Below are 16,365 nucleotides of genomic sequence, written 5' to 3' on the forward strand. Positions count from 1 at the left end.
AAAAGTATTTTTCTGTCAATTTAAAATTCAAAGAAAATGTGATGTAAGTTTATAAGTACAAACATTGTAAAGTATGCACCTACAGGCCAATACTTCAAGAAGTAAAGACTTCCCCCCGAAAAAGCTTGTATCGTCGTAATAGAGAAAGCGAATACATAACAATAAAAATCAATGGATTTAGATGGCCAAATTTTGGACCAATTCGGCTGATCCGTTCGAGAGTTATGGTGCGCTTCAGCCACTACACATGGTGCCACATGGATTTTTTACAGCTTTTGGATAATTGATAAGTATGATAAAATAAAACTTGTACCGTCGTAGTGGGGGCATCACAGCGATTCGAAAGTAGGTCCTAAACTGATCTTTTCCGAAATTTTGTGTGGGAGGTATTCGAAGGAGTGGGCCGATAGAGTCCATATTGGAATCTCATTAATGTCTAGTACAAATTTCACGATGTGCAAAGTGTGGACCAAATCGATTACTCCCTTCAAGTTTTATCGTGCGCACAAATTTCGGGTGGCACTGGTAACATCAATATGTGGACCGATATATTTCATCATTATTTCACTGTGCACCATTTTAAAGGTAAAGACATAATTATGGTGTGTAGTTACGAGCTGAAAGCCTATTTTAATTACGTTTTTTACATTATTTAGTTGAGCATTTAAATTAACAAAGTTGTGGTTATTATCGAAATAATAATTTCATGAATTTTAAGAACAATTCTCATTTTTACGACCTGTAATTTTTCCAAAGAATGGTGCTAATATAAACACGATTCTCGAATTTGAATCATGTGATTCAATAGATGGCGCTATATCGATGTGTTTGCCGGTGTTACCAACCCTGTGCATTTCAAACTATTTTATGAGTGTGATGATTTGCAACGCCTACTTTTAGGTGCACATTAGACCTTTTTCCTTTATGATGCCTACCATAGTAGAATCAAAGAAAACGCAACTGTTTTGATTTTTTGTATTGTCAAATATTGTATACTTTATTTTAATAAAATTAATATTTAGATATACAAAGTTTTAAAAATATATACAAATGATTAAAATTCAATATTAAATATTAACAATATTATATGATTTTGAGTTATGTTGACAACAATTGTTTGACTACAGGGCTTAAATATTTGAACATCAGACAATAAATAATAAAGGTAATTTCATTTGAACAATTCTTCAAAAGATTAATGAATTCTTGAAGCCGTATAATTTTTATATTTTCTTAGAATTTCTCGAAATTTGGGATGAAGTTAACATGATGTACGAAGGTCACTAAATAACCTTCAGGCGTGGCAACACACAGTGTCGCCAGGCATCATTTGACATTTTTTTTTTTTTTGGAAAGTTTGAAAATTTTTAGTTTAGGCGTACTCAGGTTAGTTTGATATACGACCATGTGTTGACATGACAAAATCACTTTGCAAAAAAATGGTATTTACTTGTGAACATTTTCGTCCGATAATTTTTCACAACTTCCGACGTGAATAATCACGGCAAGAGTGCATCGATCAAATTAAATCCTTGTATGTCGACAAAGGACCATCCTATTGCACTATGAAAAACTGGTTTAATGAATTCAATCGTGGCCGACACTCGCCAAAAAACGAAGTTCGTGAGGGTCGCCAAAAACGGCCATGTTATATATCGTGGGATAGTGGCATCCTTGGGCATTTATTCCACCAATTAACAATTGATATTGCATGAACACTTGTCGGCAAAAATGGGGTTTTTCTCGTTGGATCCCTTGCCGATTGGGGAATGAAATTTCGAAAAAAATACGATCGCGGCGCTGCAAAATACGCTTATTAGATGGATGCAGGTGACGAATCATGGAACTATGCGTTTGAATCCGAAAAATTGCAGCAATCGCCAGATGATGCTGTGACATGTTCAAAAACTATGTTTTGGAGGTGTCTCAATCAAGACACTGTAAACAACGTAACACATGGTCGTATGTCAAATTGTCTTGAGAACTCTTAGGCTAAAAACTGTCAAGCATTTCAAAATAATGTCAAATTACGCCTGGCGACACTGCGTGTTGCCTAGGCCAGAAGGTTTTTTAGTGAACCTCGTATGTAAATTTCAATATATTTTCCGCCTTTTCCAGTCGATTTGACCAATGGTGATAATTTTCTTTGCTACTGCTACATGTAAACGAACCTGAAATGAGACACAAATATGCATTACAATTATTTAAAATACGAAAAGATAGAAAAGTCATCAAAAATCATCATAAACAATTGTTGTTTTATGTTTGGTGTTGATACTTACAACAAGCCTCCTCCTCATCATTGCCTTTCTCACAATCGCCTTTGTCATCATACAACAAGATTAGCAATGTGTAGTTGTGTTAACATCGCCTCGGGACATGCAATCGCCGTACAATTGGTTTCTACATACTCATCAGGACAATCATCGTAACCAGCACAATCTGCAAACATAAAATAAACAAAGATGTGAGATGAGTGGGTGTAAAAATGTAGGAATAAAAGCCTTGGTCAGCAAAAAGAAAAACATTTATTTTTCTTTCTAACTCAAATTATAGACTTTTTTATATCCGGAAGCTGTTTTTGTCTATCAGCATTTGTTTTCGGGATATATTTTACGATTTGTAACCAGATTTTCATTATCCTTGGTCAACAAAATATTTCTTCCTGCTTTTTATACCCTACTCTAAAATGTGGAAGGCTGTTTTGCTAAAAATGTATGTAACACCGCGAAATATTCGTCCCATTTTTCATATCTTGACGAGGCAAAGCGATATAGCGATGTGTGTCCATCCGTCCGTGTGTCCGTCTGCCCTTTATAAATTGTAATCAAACTCCAGTCCGCAATTATGGACCGATCATCACGAAGTTTGGTATGGAGGTCGGTTTCACATCAGCATAGATCGATATGATCGTGAAATATTTAGGGGGTGAAATAGAGCAAGAAAAAAATTTTTATCTGAATTCGTATCTACTCTGTAGGTCGCAATAATAGTCCGATCAGCGCGAAATTTTAATTAAGATGTGAGCTTATGACAGAGAAGAAGCTTGTATTTTTAAAGGTTGTTTTTTTAAGCCCGATAGAATATGAAATTGTAAAAAATAACACAAAAAATTAAATCGTAATCAAAATTTTTTTAATTTTTTTATTCGGAAGATCAATACGTGACATTAACATTTGAAAATGATTTCGGGCATATGGGCACCGCGGCTGTTCTTGACGAAGGTCCGATGATGCCACCAGCGTGAAAACCGCACCATACGGTGCATTTTTCTGGATGTAATGGAGTCTGTAGGGTCTCTTGTGGATTGGTCTCACTCCATATGCGGCAATTTTGCTTATTAACAAACCCGATAAGCCAAAAATGCGCCTCATCGCTGAACACAATTTTGCTATAAAACAACGGGTCATTTGCCATTTGTCATTTGCCAATCGACGACTGATTTTCAAAGTAAATTTGGATAATTTCGTAGCGTTGTTCAAGCGTGAGTCTATTCATGATGATTTGTCAGAGTATACTGAAACAAATAAAAAAAAAAGTTTCATCAAAATTTAATTTTGTGTGTTACTTTTTACAATTTAAAGCTCTATCTAGCTTAAAAAACACCCTTTACATGATGATCAGATAGTTTTTAGTGGGTGAAATGGACCGAAACTTTTGTGTGAAAATTGGAAAAAAAAATATATATATCTAATATCTTTCTTCCTGGTAGACACATTCCGCCCACGTGAGTTTTTTTTGAAAGACGATCTCTCGACTGTTCCATTGATGCCAATTAAGTTGATGTACTTGCTCAGATAACAGAGTTACAGCCTACACGGTGCGCCTTAACTAATTTTAAATGGAAGGTGCTTACACCTGGGAAGTTTTTGCAGATTCTGAAACTACAATGCTCATAGATGAGAAATATCAAGAAACAAAAAAAAATTGCAGGAGGGATTTTCAAATAAATCGCGATTTAAGTTCACATTTTTAGGGGTTCTTTAGGTTTTCACGATTTTGCTTGGAAAACGCGAGTCCAATGTAAATGGACCTAAAGAAATTGTTGTAGCTGTGAAAATTCTCCACAAGATTGACCTTTATGATATTTTCTTAGGTTTTACCGTTTTTGAGATATAGAAGTTCAAATTAAGACAATGCACTGACTGTATCGCCCCCTTATAAAATAATATAAGCATAACCACTAGTTAGTGGGTTTTTATTGTTGTGATTTTTTGCATAGAACTACATTTACATTCCATTTTACAAAATGTCGCAATCATGATAGAAAAGTTTTCAAAACATAAAAGAAGGATTCCCGGGTTTTTTATTTGTTAAAAAATGCAATGCTGTACGGGGTCTTAAAGTACCTCATGATTCACCATAAATGGATTAAATTTGTCATCATTTGTGCTTTCTTTGCCGTATGACTGATATGTTCACATATACGAACTTTACAATTTTATACATACAACACTAATCATACAACTCCTATATAATCGTAATTCCCCATAAATAATGAGCTAAAAGGTGTCTTAGATTAGAAAAATAAAATCACCAAGATCTTCTTAGGAAGAATTTGTATTAGGGATTTTTGAAGGGAATAGTGGAAGCATTCCTGGTTGAGATTGTGAAGCAAGCGGACGTCTTAGCTGTGTATAAGTGGAACAAACAAATTTACTCAAGTGTGGATTGCTGTGAAGCCAAGTGAATTGTGTTAGCAGCGGTGGCTGTTTCTGCAGCAAACGTGATTTTGGTGATTATTAAAATTTAATTCTTATTCGTTGGGGCCTGTAATTTTGCTGGAAGTAGCAAATTGTTTTAAGCTGGCCAATAATTTGGCTGAAGAAGTTGAGGTTATGGATGCTGAAATGGCATCTGTACCTCAAGGTGAGAGAGTGTGTGTGAGCGCGAAAGGAACAGTTAGAGAAGGAGTGTGTACAAGGAGCAAAAGAATTCTGGAAAGTGGACTACGTGACGAAAGTGTGTGCGGACAAAATGGCGCAACTAATGATGTGGAAGGTGTGAGACAAGAAATCAAAAAGAAGAGATACAACAACGAGCCTGTTTTTTACAGTGCTGAACACAAAGGTAAGTTCATGGTGTTAGTGGACACTTGCGAAGCAGACATGGTGAGGAATAAACGCATAAAGAACGGTTTATACCTCATGGAAAAGATGAAGGGAATTAACTCTAATGAATTAGAGAAAATCAACAGGGTTGAAGCTATTGGCGTGACATTATTCAGAGTCACCTTTGACGATGCTGTCTCTGCGAATTCTTTTTTGAATAACGAGGAGCTGAAGAACAGGAACTTAAGGGCATTTGTTCCAAAGAATTTTGTTGAGACTTACGGTGTTTTAAGAAATATTCCAATTTGTTATTCTGAAGAAGAATTAATGCAAGGTATCACGGCTGATAGAAAGGTCTCATCTGTTAAGCGTTTTATAAGGAAAGGAGAAGATGGCAACCCAATACCCACGGAAACCATAAAAATTGGCTTTTGTGGTGATAGCCACCCGGCGTGGGTATTGTTTAATCGCACGGTGTTGGTGGTTGATACTTTCTTCCCAGCTGTCAGGCAATGCTTTAATTGTGGCAGATTGGGGCATACGAAGCTTGGTTGTAGATCAAAAGCCAGATGCTTGAAATGTGGTGAAAGTGAGTGTGATAAAAACTGTGGGGTTAAATCTTGTTTATTATGTAATGCTAAAGACCATTTATGCAATGAAAAGAACAAATGTCCTAAATGGGCTCAGGAGATAGAAACTAATAAAATTATGACTCTGAAGAAGATGTCAAAGAGGGAGGTCCTAAATTCATACAGCCAAAATCGTTTCGATATCTTATGGGATGAAAATAACTTTCCCTCTCTTCCCACAGGCAACAACAAAAAGAATGGTGGATCTAAGCGGGACAATGTTGATGATGTTGACAAGGATGTCAACAAAATTCTTACCCCATTTACATACAGTTCAGTTGCCAAAAAACCGAAGAAGGCCTATGTACACAGGCCTGGTGTACAAATGCACAAGAGAATGTTCGAAGAAGTGTCTCCTTCATCTCCAGTAATTATGAAGGGTGAACATAGAGTGTCTGAGCTTGAGAAAATAACTGTCGAATTACTTAAATTTACTTAAATTTACTACCAACAACACCATGGCTTCTACGGCCATGAGTCACTTCCAAAACAGGATTCAGAAATGTGGAGTCCAAGTTGATTGCCAACAAAACAGCGGAATCACAGGTAATCATGATGGACAAGATTAAGATTTTTCAATTCAATATTCAATCTTTTCGTACCAACAAAAATTACATTGAATTCTACCTTAATAAATATCGTTATGACATAGTTGTTCTTTCTGAAATCTTTTCAGAGGATTTCAGAAATAAAAACAAACTTATAAATTTCAACCTCATACAAAAGTTTCGGGCGGATGGCTATGGTGGAGTAGCCATCGGCGTTAAAAAGCAGATAAAATTCGCCAGAATCTCATATGAAACAGATCAAGACATCATCGTAATCAAAACGACAAATCTCCCTCGTAATGTGGTTATAGTTTCGGCATATTTTCCACCGGCGATGCCTTTTAATGCCTTTAAAGAGGAGCTGTCTAAGTTATTCCAGTTTTTGGAAAGATTCAATGAGGTAATTTTGTGCGGAGACTTCAATGCCAGGAATTCTTGTTGGGGTGATCATCTCACCTCCCGCAAGGGCAAAGAACTGGAGCTGGCTGCTGCTGAAGCGGGGCTGCTGTGTGTCAACGATGGAAGCAGCACCTTTAGGAGGAATTCGAGCTCCCAGGGATCTGTTTTGGACCTTACGTTTATCAGTGGTTGTATGCAAACTAAATGGAATGTTCTAGATGGTTACTGGGGTGGCAGTGGTCATCTCCCCATTTCCTTGGAAGTTGATGGATTCGGAACTTCTCCAAATACTTTTCTTCATAAAAAAAAGCTAATGAAATCACTTGCGGATCTTGACTTAGAGCCTGACTTTTCTATCATTGAAGGTGAAATGTATGAAGAGATACGTGCTGCAACATCTAGGCCAAACTTGAAGAGAACCCCAAAATATTGGTGGAATGAGCAGCTTGCAGTCCAATATAGAATTCAATTGGCGGCTGTTAAAAAAGCAAGGAAGTACTCTTCCTATATAAATCTCATGAAGGCTACCGAGGAGAAAGAGAAATGGAAGGAGATGGTCCTCAAGGCTAAGAGGGATAGTTTCGTGGCGAAGATTGACGACATTAACAAAGAATCTAATACTCGTGCTGCCTGGAAGTTCATCAATAATGTACGCAATAGGTCTAATGTGGTTCCAAGTACATGGAATGATGAAAATAATGAAAGCTATCTTGAACTGTTAAAGAATCAGGTACCGCAGGTTGATAATAGGGGCTTGATGACCCCTGAGGATACTTGGAATGTTGCTCCGATTGATTTCGATTTTGATCACTTCGAGAAAATCTTAGGAAAAAAGAAGAAAGGATCTGCTGCCGGACATGACAAGATAACATACGAGATGATAAGGGCTCTACCGGGTCTCTCCAAAAGGGCTGTATTAACAGCAATGTCGAATGCATTTCATGATAATGTGATCAGGGACAGTTGGAGGATTGTTAAGATAGTCCCGATCCCAAAACCAAATAAAGATCTTGCTCAAATCGTCAATTTCAGACCTATCTCGCTGATACCTGTCTTCATCAAATGTATCAATATAATGTTGAAGGATCACATGCTTAAATATTTGGAAAACAACGAAATACTACCTGTGCGTACATTTGCGTATCGTAGCGGAATGTCTACGTCAACATGCTTGAATGAGCTCCTTCATCGGGTGGCCCTTCTAAAGGCCAATAATTACAAGGTCCTTATATGGTCTTTGGATATAAGTAATGCGTACAACTGCGTCCGTGTTGATGTATTAGCCAAGAAGCTCAAGGATTATGGTTTTAACCCCTACATTTCTAACTGGATTATTAACTTCCTGTCCAAACGTATTCTCAGACTGGGAGATAATGAGGTAGAGGTGGTAGATGGCCTCCCACAGGGAAGCTGTCTATCTCCACTCCTCTTTAATCTATACACAGCTGAACTTCATAAGATTGAAGATGGCAGAACGATGATTTTTCAATATGCTGACGATTTTGTTATGATGGTCTATGATAGGGATTTTGACATTGCCTTGAACCACCTTCAAAGAAAAGCCACCTCTTTCCAGAGGAAATGTGGTGAGCTCAATCTTGCCTTTAATCCAGAAAAATCGAGTACAATGTACTTTGCTAAAAATAGTACTAAGCAAATTCTCCTGTCTGTTTGTGGTAGACAGATTCAACAGTTAAAAAAATTGAAATTTCTTGGAAGGATTGTTTCAAACTCCTTAACAGTGTATGATCACTATTCCTATATCAATGAGGCCGTTGGCAATAGAACCTGTTTATTAAAATGCCTGAACTCAATTAATGGTGGGCTGCACCCCGTCATCTCGTTAAATGTATATAAAAGCATTATTAGGTCCAAAGTTGAATATGGCAGGACAACTACGGCAAATTCGCCGGCATACATAAACAACAAAATTGAAAGAATGCAGAATAACATGATCAAAAGATCCCTGGGAGTCTCCAGATCGTCGCCGACGCATGCTGTCTATGCTTTAGCAGGAGAACTACCACCGAAATATAGGGCAAAGCTGTTGACTGCTAGAGAAATAATCAAGAACATTCAAAGGAATGAATATCTTTATGACATTGTTGTGAATAATCCTCCTGTAAAATCCAGTTACAGCGCAGTATTTTATGAGTTTGCGGATATTTTCAGAAAGGTTAAATCAGTTCCTTACTCTAAGCAGAATCACCTGATAATTAGAGGTAATTTACTTCCTGCAAATAAGCAGAACATTTCCAATGATATCATTCATGCCATTTATAACAAAGAAATGTCTTATTACAAGAACAATAACTATGCGATCTTCGCTACAGATGCTTCTCCGGGAGAGTCTACAACCGGCTGCGGAATCTTTAATGTTGTATGTGGTCACAAATTCCTTTTTAAGTTGGATATCAAATCTTCGTCCACTTTCGGGGAGCTCTTCGCACTGCGAAAAGCCCTTGAGATTGCTGTCGAGGATGGCTTTAACAAATGTGTCTTTTTCACCGACAGCCTTGCGGCCTGTAAGGCTCTGGGCGCAGATGAGTCGGACAATTGGTTAGTAGCTGAATTCCACAACATCTTGCGAGACTCCACAATCAGCAATTGTCATGTGGTTTGGACTCCTGGGCACAGGGGCATTAAAATTAATGAAGAAGTAGATTATCTAGCAAGGCAGGCGGTAGTAGCAGGCGCTCCGGTGGTTGCTGATCTGACTCCTGACGAGGCAATGTCGAAAATTAAAGACTCCTTACTAACATGTTGGAATAACGAATTCGTGGAATTATCTCAAGTAAAAGGACGACACTTCTTTCAAATTTGTAACAACGTCTATCAAAAACCTTGGTTTGTACGATGTAGGTTTGACCCTAAAGAAACCAAGCTATTAAACAGATTGATGATTGGCCATACTTACGATAAAGTTTTTCTACATCGTATTGGATCTGCTGAGACGTTCCGGTGTGAGGTATGCAATGTACCAGAAAATGCTCAACATGTATTATTTGATTGCTCCAAATACTCATCTATTAGAACCCACTATCAATCCCTTTTTTCCCTACACCATGAACTCGTTCCTCTTCTCCAATCTCATGATGAAAATACTTTCAGACTCCTACTTGACTTTATCAAGGAGGCGAAGATCTCCTTGTGATCCCACACACTTTCAAATCTGTGATTCTCAACACTGTGATATTAGTTTTAAGCTCTCTCATTTTTTATCGATGACTACTAACCTGTAATCTCCCATCCCCATCCCCAATTTGGCCTTTTATATTTTCACAGCCAATTTTTGTTCCTGTGTTGTACTACAGTCTCATCTTGGTCTAGGCGCTGCGGTATCCTGGCCTTTGGATGGTTGACTGATCGATTTCAACAACTATTGTGATTTTCTGGATGCTGGTTTGTCCATACTACGAATTATACACGTGAAGCTACATCTCAACCAGGTGTTCGTGAGTTATAATTTTAACTGTTTTAAATGTTTAATGTCTTTATACATTTGTCAATTACTAAATGTCTGTATTTGCTGCTTCATATGCAGCTTTCGTTTTTATTTTGTTTTTTATTGGACCTTCAACAACTGCTGGAGCAGTCCCTTGGTGTCTTACGTTATTTCTTGTCATCATACTGGAGTCATAACCTGGTGTTTTGTATCCTGAGGATCACCATTGTATTCTCTCTTCGATGTGAAGAGTTCGCTTCATAATCCAAAAAAAAAAAAAAAAAAAAAAAAAAAAAAAGAATAGTGGAAGGTTTAATAAACCACCGCAACCAATCTTCTTAAAAGCTCTAATTTGTGTAGTAATAAACTAAGGTGAATTATAATGTATAACACAAAATTATTATTATATATTATGCTGGAGTTTTTGATTATCGTTTAAATTTCACTTCTGCTGAAACATTTTGAAGAAGATTTGTGAACAACATCTAACAATTTTTTTAGGGAAGTTTAATTCTCATGTAGGCCTTGAAATTCATTTAAAATAGCGTAAATTGGTCGTAAATTGGATATGGTTGCGTATGAGTGATACATTACATAATCGTTATCATTAAATGTTACACATTCGCCCACTTTAAACATGCGTTACTACTCATAAATGCACCATTGAACATCACAAACCCAAAACCCCAAACCTTGAATTATTAGCTAGAAAACAAAAATCTCAATTATCTTCTAACGAAGACTAAGAGTGTTGGCAAGAACACGTTCCATATTGTCCTTTGTTTCCCTAGGCTTTTTAAGAATTTGAAATCAATCAATCGACTGCACTAAACTCAAACAAATCTTCTTGAAACCAATTACTCTGTGCAGTATGCTCAACCTGAGGTTGCAAATGCATGGGATTTTCCCATTTTGACATTCCATAAACTTTCCACAACATTAAGTACGTGGCGCGCACACGGCGTCCGCGGAAAGAACATCTGTCGATGGGCAGGCAGTTGGTTGGTTAGTTGGTCGGTAGGCAAACGCAACAATACTTGGACAAAAATTAGAATCAAAGGACAAAAACAATGGTCATGTCACGATATCGACGACGCAGGCCATAGGCAACACATACTACTACCACTACTACTGCAGCTAATGCGGTTACTGTTACTAGAATTAATGATGATAAAACAAACAGCAGCCAAAGGAACATTCACCATTGATAACAGCAACAATAATAAAAGAGATACAATACAACAAATTTCGCTTCGAAGCGCATATGTATGTATGAATGTGTGTACTTACTGCATCTCTGTTCATTAGAATTATCTCAACAGTCATCCTTGTGATTGCACTTCAATGAAGCACTAATACACTTTAAGCCATTGGCACAACGAAACGGATCCAGGCGACAGGCGGTGCCCTTACAGCCCTCTTCAGCACGACCATTGCGCCAATACAAATAGCCATCACAACGTTTTTCCGTGAACACACATGGTCCGGACAAACGACTGTCATCCGAGGGTGGTAAACCACCGGGTTGATTGCGAAATACATCGGTCGTTTGACATTTTCTATAAGCTGTAGTTGAGCAAAATCAAAAGAAAGAGACGACAAGGTAATCGAGGAGGCATTGTCATTGTCAGCTGTAGGATGTCGGTTGGTAGAGATTTTCAACATTACACCACAGCCATAAAAAATGTTTCCAGATATTGAACGAATTCAAAAAAATGAAGAATTGGAAGCCAGGCAAGAAGAATATATATGAAATATTTATATGTTGCATCAATTTATTGCATCAGATTGCATTGTGTGCGTTAAGATGGGTTTGTATAGTCGATTATTGACATGAGTAAAGTTGGCGTTTTTTTGTTTGCAAGTTGCGCAGCATCAGCAACAAACATTTGCCAAGAGGAGTGTCATCGTTATCAAGAGTTCAACGCGAATAAGAACGGCAAACAGATAATTTTGTTTTTGTTGACATATGAAAGGAACGAATGTAATATGCAAACGAAACAAGCGACAGATGCCGTTAAAACAATGATGATGATTACAGTCCAGTCGAGGAAATCAATAAAAGAGAGGAAGGAAAATTAAAAGAAGACGGTAATGATTGTTGATTTCATATTGCCCAACAATGAATTGCAATTTGAAGGGTATCGGTGGTGATAGATATTAGCAGCATCAGCATTGTAGTCAAAGTTGTCATTATTATCATTGTCGGCAGCAGCAGGGATAAGACGGCGAATATTAAATTAAATAAAAAGAAAGATAAAAGGAAACAATTAATAGAAACATGTATTTAAAAATTAAATAATCATTTTATTTAAAGAAACAATTAATTTTACAATAATGACGAAATCTATATTTATTTCTCTAAGACGATTCTGATTGTTATTGTTGAAAATTTTTGTTTCATTGTAAACCAAAATGAATCAAACATTTTCAGAGGAAAAAAAAAACAGAAATTTGGTAGTATTTCGAATGAATTTTTATTCGAATCGCCTAAGTGAAACAGACCATTAATTTACTGGAATTCGCATAATATGTTCGACATGTTCCTAACAAACTCATCAAACACACTCAAATTAATTTTGGTGACTAATGATAACAAAAATTTGAGTGAAAATCGTAAAATAGAGCCCTAATAAAGTTTCTAAGTACACTTTTTAATGATCATTTTTTTTAAAGACAAAGTTGTATTTTTCTTTTTATTTATTTATATGTTTATTATTGAAAAAAAAAAAACTAAAGGATTTCAGTATTTTTTAAAAAAAGGTAAAATTAAAAAAAATAAAATTTTAAATTCTAAGTATAAGTGGACAAGATTAAAGCACCCCCAATTTAAGCAAGAAAATAAAAAATAATTAAAAAATAAGTTACAATGTTTTATTTGTAAAATCTACTAAGAACTATAAAAATGTTTCTCTCTTAGCCTCAATAGGTATATTCTTCTTCATGATGGGAGCTCTCAAATAAAACGCTTGCATTTAAACTAAACATGGTTACAAAATTAAATTATAATAAATGACAAGCGTTTTATTTTTGAGCTCCCATCATGAAGAAGAATATACTTATTGAGGCTAAGAGAGAGAAATGTTTCTAGTTCTTAGTGCATTTTGTAAATAAACACTGTAACTTATTATATCCTCAGCATTTATGCTAACGAGGGTATATGGTAAATTTCAAAATTCCTTTACAATTCCATCGAAAAAAAATTAAAACATTTTTTTACAAGCACATTCACGATTTTTGGTACATGGGTTAAGAAAAAAATCGTGGTTTCAAATCTGTTCGCGTTCACAAAATTGGATGCTGCGCCCAAAAGTTATGGGGGGTTTTATTCCCTTATAAAGAAAAAATATTTAAAAATGCCCTTTGTGTTGTAATACCAAAATGTATATATAAATCGGTAACAACATTTAATATCTATCCGTAGACGCCTAAATATTTGCTACATTTATTTTCATTTTCGCGGAAAATCAAGAAATAATGAAGGAATCTTGGAGTAAATTTTATTTATTCTAACTCAGAGTCCATAAAAATCTCTAAAAAAATAAATTAAAAATACGTACAGAATCTAGACAATGTCCAGAAAAATGTGAAACCAAAATTTTATAGATTAGGATTTTAAATTGCATATTGCAGATACAACAAAAGACAAAAGTTTATTGTTGGAACATTATTTCAAGAATATACTTTTTGGTTTTATACGAAAAATTTGAGAACATTTTTTGGGAGTTATTCTACTATTTCGCTAAATTTCCAAACAAAACCTGAATTATTTTGCTAAAACATCTTCAAGGAAAATAGTTTATCATCGTGAAAGTATATTTGCATAGTGTGATAAGCAATAGAATTAGGAAATAAAGAGTGATATTGATATTACAATCAAAGAAAATACATAAAAGTTAAAAACCGTATAACGCGCGAAATGGTTAAAATCAGTTGAGGCGCATGTGCTTTTCGCATAGAGCGAATGCATCTCTGTCAACATGTTTGCATTTTTCCATGTTTCATTCAGCGACCAAAGTGTGCCATCAGTTGCATCTTACTACACCAAAATGCTTCATGTGGGTAAAAATAACACGATGTTCATATAATTATAAGGCGCATCCGATTTCAGTGACCCCCTGTTAAAAATACGTCAATAGGGCAAATTGTATACAGATTCGTCAAGAACCGCGGATGTGCTACCTGATTCTATTTTTGGTTAAATACGAATACTACTCCCGAATCTCTGTAATTTATGACACACCTTTTTGACAAATATTATAATCGCTTAAAAAGGATGTCATTTATGTAAAAAATTTTAAGGGAAATCGCGGTTTAGTATGCGGAATAGTCAAAATAAAATTTTGCTTATTTTCCTATTTTCAGGGTATCTATATCAGCGGTTTTAGTGGATGGATTCGATCGCGGTAGGGCTCATTAAATCCAGGGCGGAAAAAAACTAAAATCACGCGGGGTTCAAGGGTACCTGAGTCACAGTTGCAAATTTTGAAGCCAAAAAATAGATTTTTAAAGAAAATTTACGCACCAAAAATTCGACTTTGGACTCCTTTTAGTAGGGAGCTGTACGGAGCACACTCATGAGATATACATCAAACGACGTGGAATCACGAGTTCTACAATCCAATAAATAGTTTAGGTCATTATCTGGCTGCGCCCTCCGATTATAAGAAAAATTCAAAAAACCCCGATTTCAAAACTTCAAAATGTCAGCATCGATTTAAGGGGGATGCACTGTATATATCGAGAAGTCATACATTAGAACCATGTTGCCCAAGGGGTATTCTTCAATTCTTTCTTTGAGCTCAGGTCTGAATTTCCCTGGTTTGATTAGAAATTAAGAAAAAACACAAAAAAACTTGTTAACTTCAACACATTTTTACCCATTTTTTATATTACCACCAACACAACTTCCACGTAATTTATTTATTATGGTCTATATTATGAGACTCCGGCTAAAACACTTCAATTAATATAAATATATTTATATTATATAAAATATATTGAAAGTTCGCGACTTATTAAATGGTGAACCTCAACTTCAACGATTGTAAAACATTTTTGAATATTACCATATACACTTTCATACCCCAAGTATGTTTATACGAAATTCGTTTCAGACAATTTGGAGTCGATTCAGCAATGTCCGTCCGCCTGTCTGTCTGGCTGGTGCGCACGATAACTCTCGAACGGATCAACTGACTAGAATCAAATTTTGTGTATCGTAATATTTAGTCCAAACTTTGTTTAGGTTCGAAGATGGGCCATATCGGTCCACTCCTTGGAGTACCTCCCCTACAAAAGTTCGAAAATTTGCGCGCACGATAACTCTAGGATGGAGTAACCGATTTGGTCCATACTTTGCATATCGTGAAATTTTTACAAGACTTAGATGTAGTTCCAATATGGGTACCTTCCACACAAAATTTCGGAAATGTTCAGTTTAGGACCTGCTCTCGAATCGCTTTGATTTTTGTTGTTACAACTTGTATTCACTGTCCTCTATACGACGGTACAAATTTTGTCAGTGGCAAGTCCATACTTCCTGAGAAAATACCCCGAAAGTTAAAAAGTTCCCTATGGTACCATGTGTAGCGGTTGGAGCACTCGATAGCTCTCGAACGGATTAACCGATTAGCTCCAAAATTTGGCCTTCCTTATATTTTGACCAAACTTAGTTAAAGTTAGAAGATGGGTCATATCGACCCACTCCTTTGGGTACCTCCGCCACAAAAGTTCAAAACATTTCGCTAAAATGGTGTGCACATTAACTCTTGAAGGCAGTGACCGATTTGGTCCATGCTTTACACATCGTAATATTTCTGAGAATCATAGATTAGATTCAAATATGGACAATATTGGTCCACTACTTCAGGTACCTCCCATACAAAATTTGGGAAAAGTGCAGTTTAAAGGCTGCTCACAAATCGGTTTGATTTTTGTTGTAGCATATTGAATTCGCTGCCACCAACACGATGGTACAAATTTACATTCTGAGAAAATGGCCCGGAAGGAGTAAACAACCCAACCCCTATGACAACATATGTAGTAGCTGCAACACACGATAACTCTTGAACGGATCAACCGATTCGGTCCAAAATTTTACCTTTAAACATATTGTAGTTTCACTTCGAAAATGGTTCATATAGGTCTACTACCTAGAATACCCCCCCCCCCACATAATTGCAACTTTTTTATTTTAGTGCAGCTGAGGATCTGTTCGAAGATCCTTTGGAAAATTATACCGATGCTAATCCTTTTAGCAATGTGTAATGCAAAATTATGTTCTTCGTGGG

General features: G+C 36.2%; 1 protein-coding gene and 1 long non-coding RNA gene across 2 annotated transcripts in view; one reads left to right on the forward strand and one right to left on the reverse strand.

Annotated features, from left to right (window-relative positions):
• Positions 1–1,007: 1,007 nt before the first annotated feature.
• Positions 1,008–16,365, reverse strand: part of LOC141396725 (uncharacterized) — a 417,270-nt gene continuing 401,912 nt past the window's right edge. Inside the window, exons 2-3 of the long non-coding RNA XR_012411232.1 lie at positions 2,283–2,442; positions 1,008–2,171 (exon numbers count right to left, since the gene is read on the reverse strand). This is a non-coding gene — a long non-coding RNA (uncharacterized lncRNA). The remainder of the gene's footprint in view (positions 2,172–2,282; positions 2,443–16,365) is intronic.
• On the forward strand, positions 4,614–6,119 carry LOC141396748 (uncharacterized). Its single transcript, XM_073972386.1, has 2 exons — positions 4,614–5,070; positions 5,863–6,119. The coding sequence occupies exons 1-2, from the start codon at positions 4,839–4,841 to the stop codon at positions 6,117–6,119; spliced, it is 489 nt and encodes a 162-aa protein (XP_073828487.1). The 5' UTR covers positions 4,614–4,838.

Source organism: Musca autumnalis, unplaced genomic scaffold (assembly GCF_047663935.1).
Source record: "Musca autumnalis isolate F117 unplaced genomic scaffold, ASM4766393v1 scaffold_3, whole genome shotgun sequence".
NCBI classification, from domain to species: domain Eukaryota; kingdom Metazoa; phylum Arthropoda; class Insecta; order Diptera; family Muscidae; genus Musca; species Musca autumnalis.

Excerpts from the sequence above, each read along its gene's own strand:
- LOC141396748 (XM_073972386.1), top strand. The coding sequence starts at position 4,839 with ATGGATGCTGAAATGGCATCTGTACCTCAAGGTGAGAGAGTGTGTGTG. Across the intron at positions 5,071-5,862 it reads TTACAGTGCTGAACACAAAG|GCAACAACAAAAAGAATGGT; the intron begins GTAAGTTCATGG and ends CTCTTCCCACAG.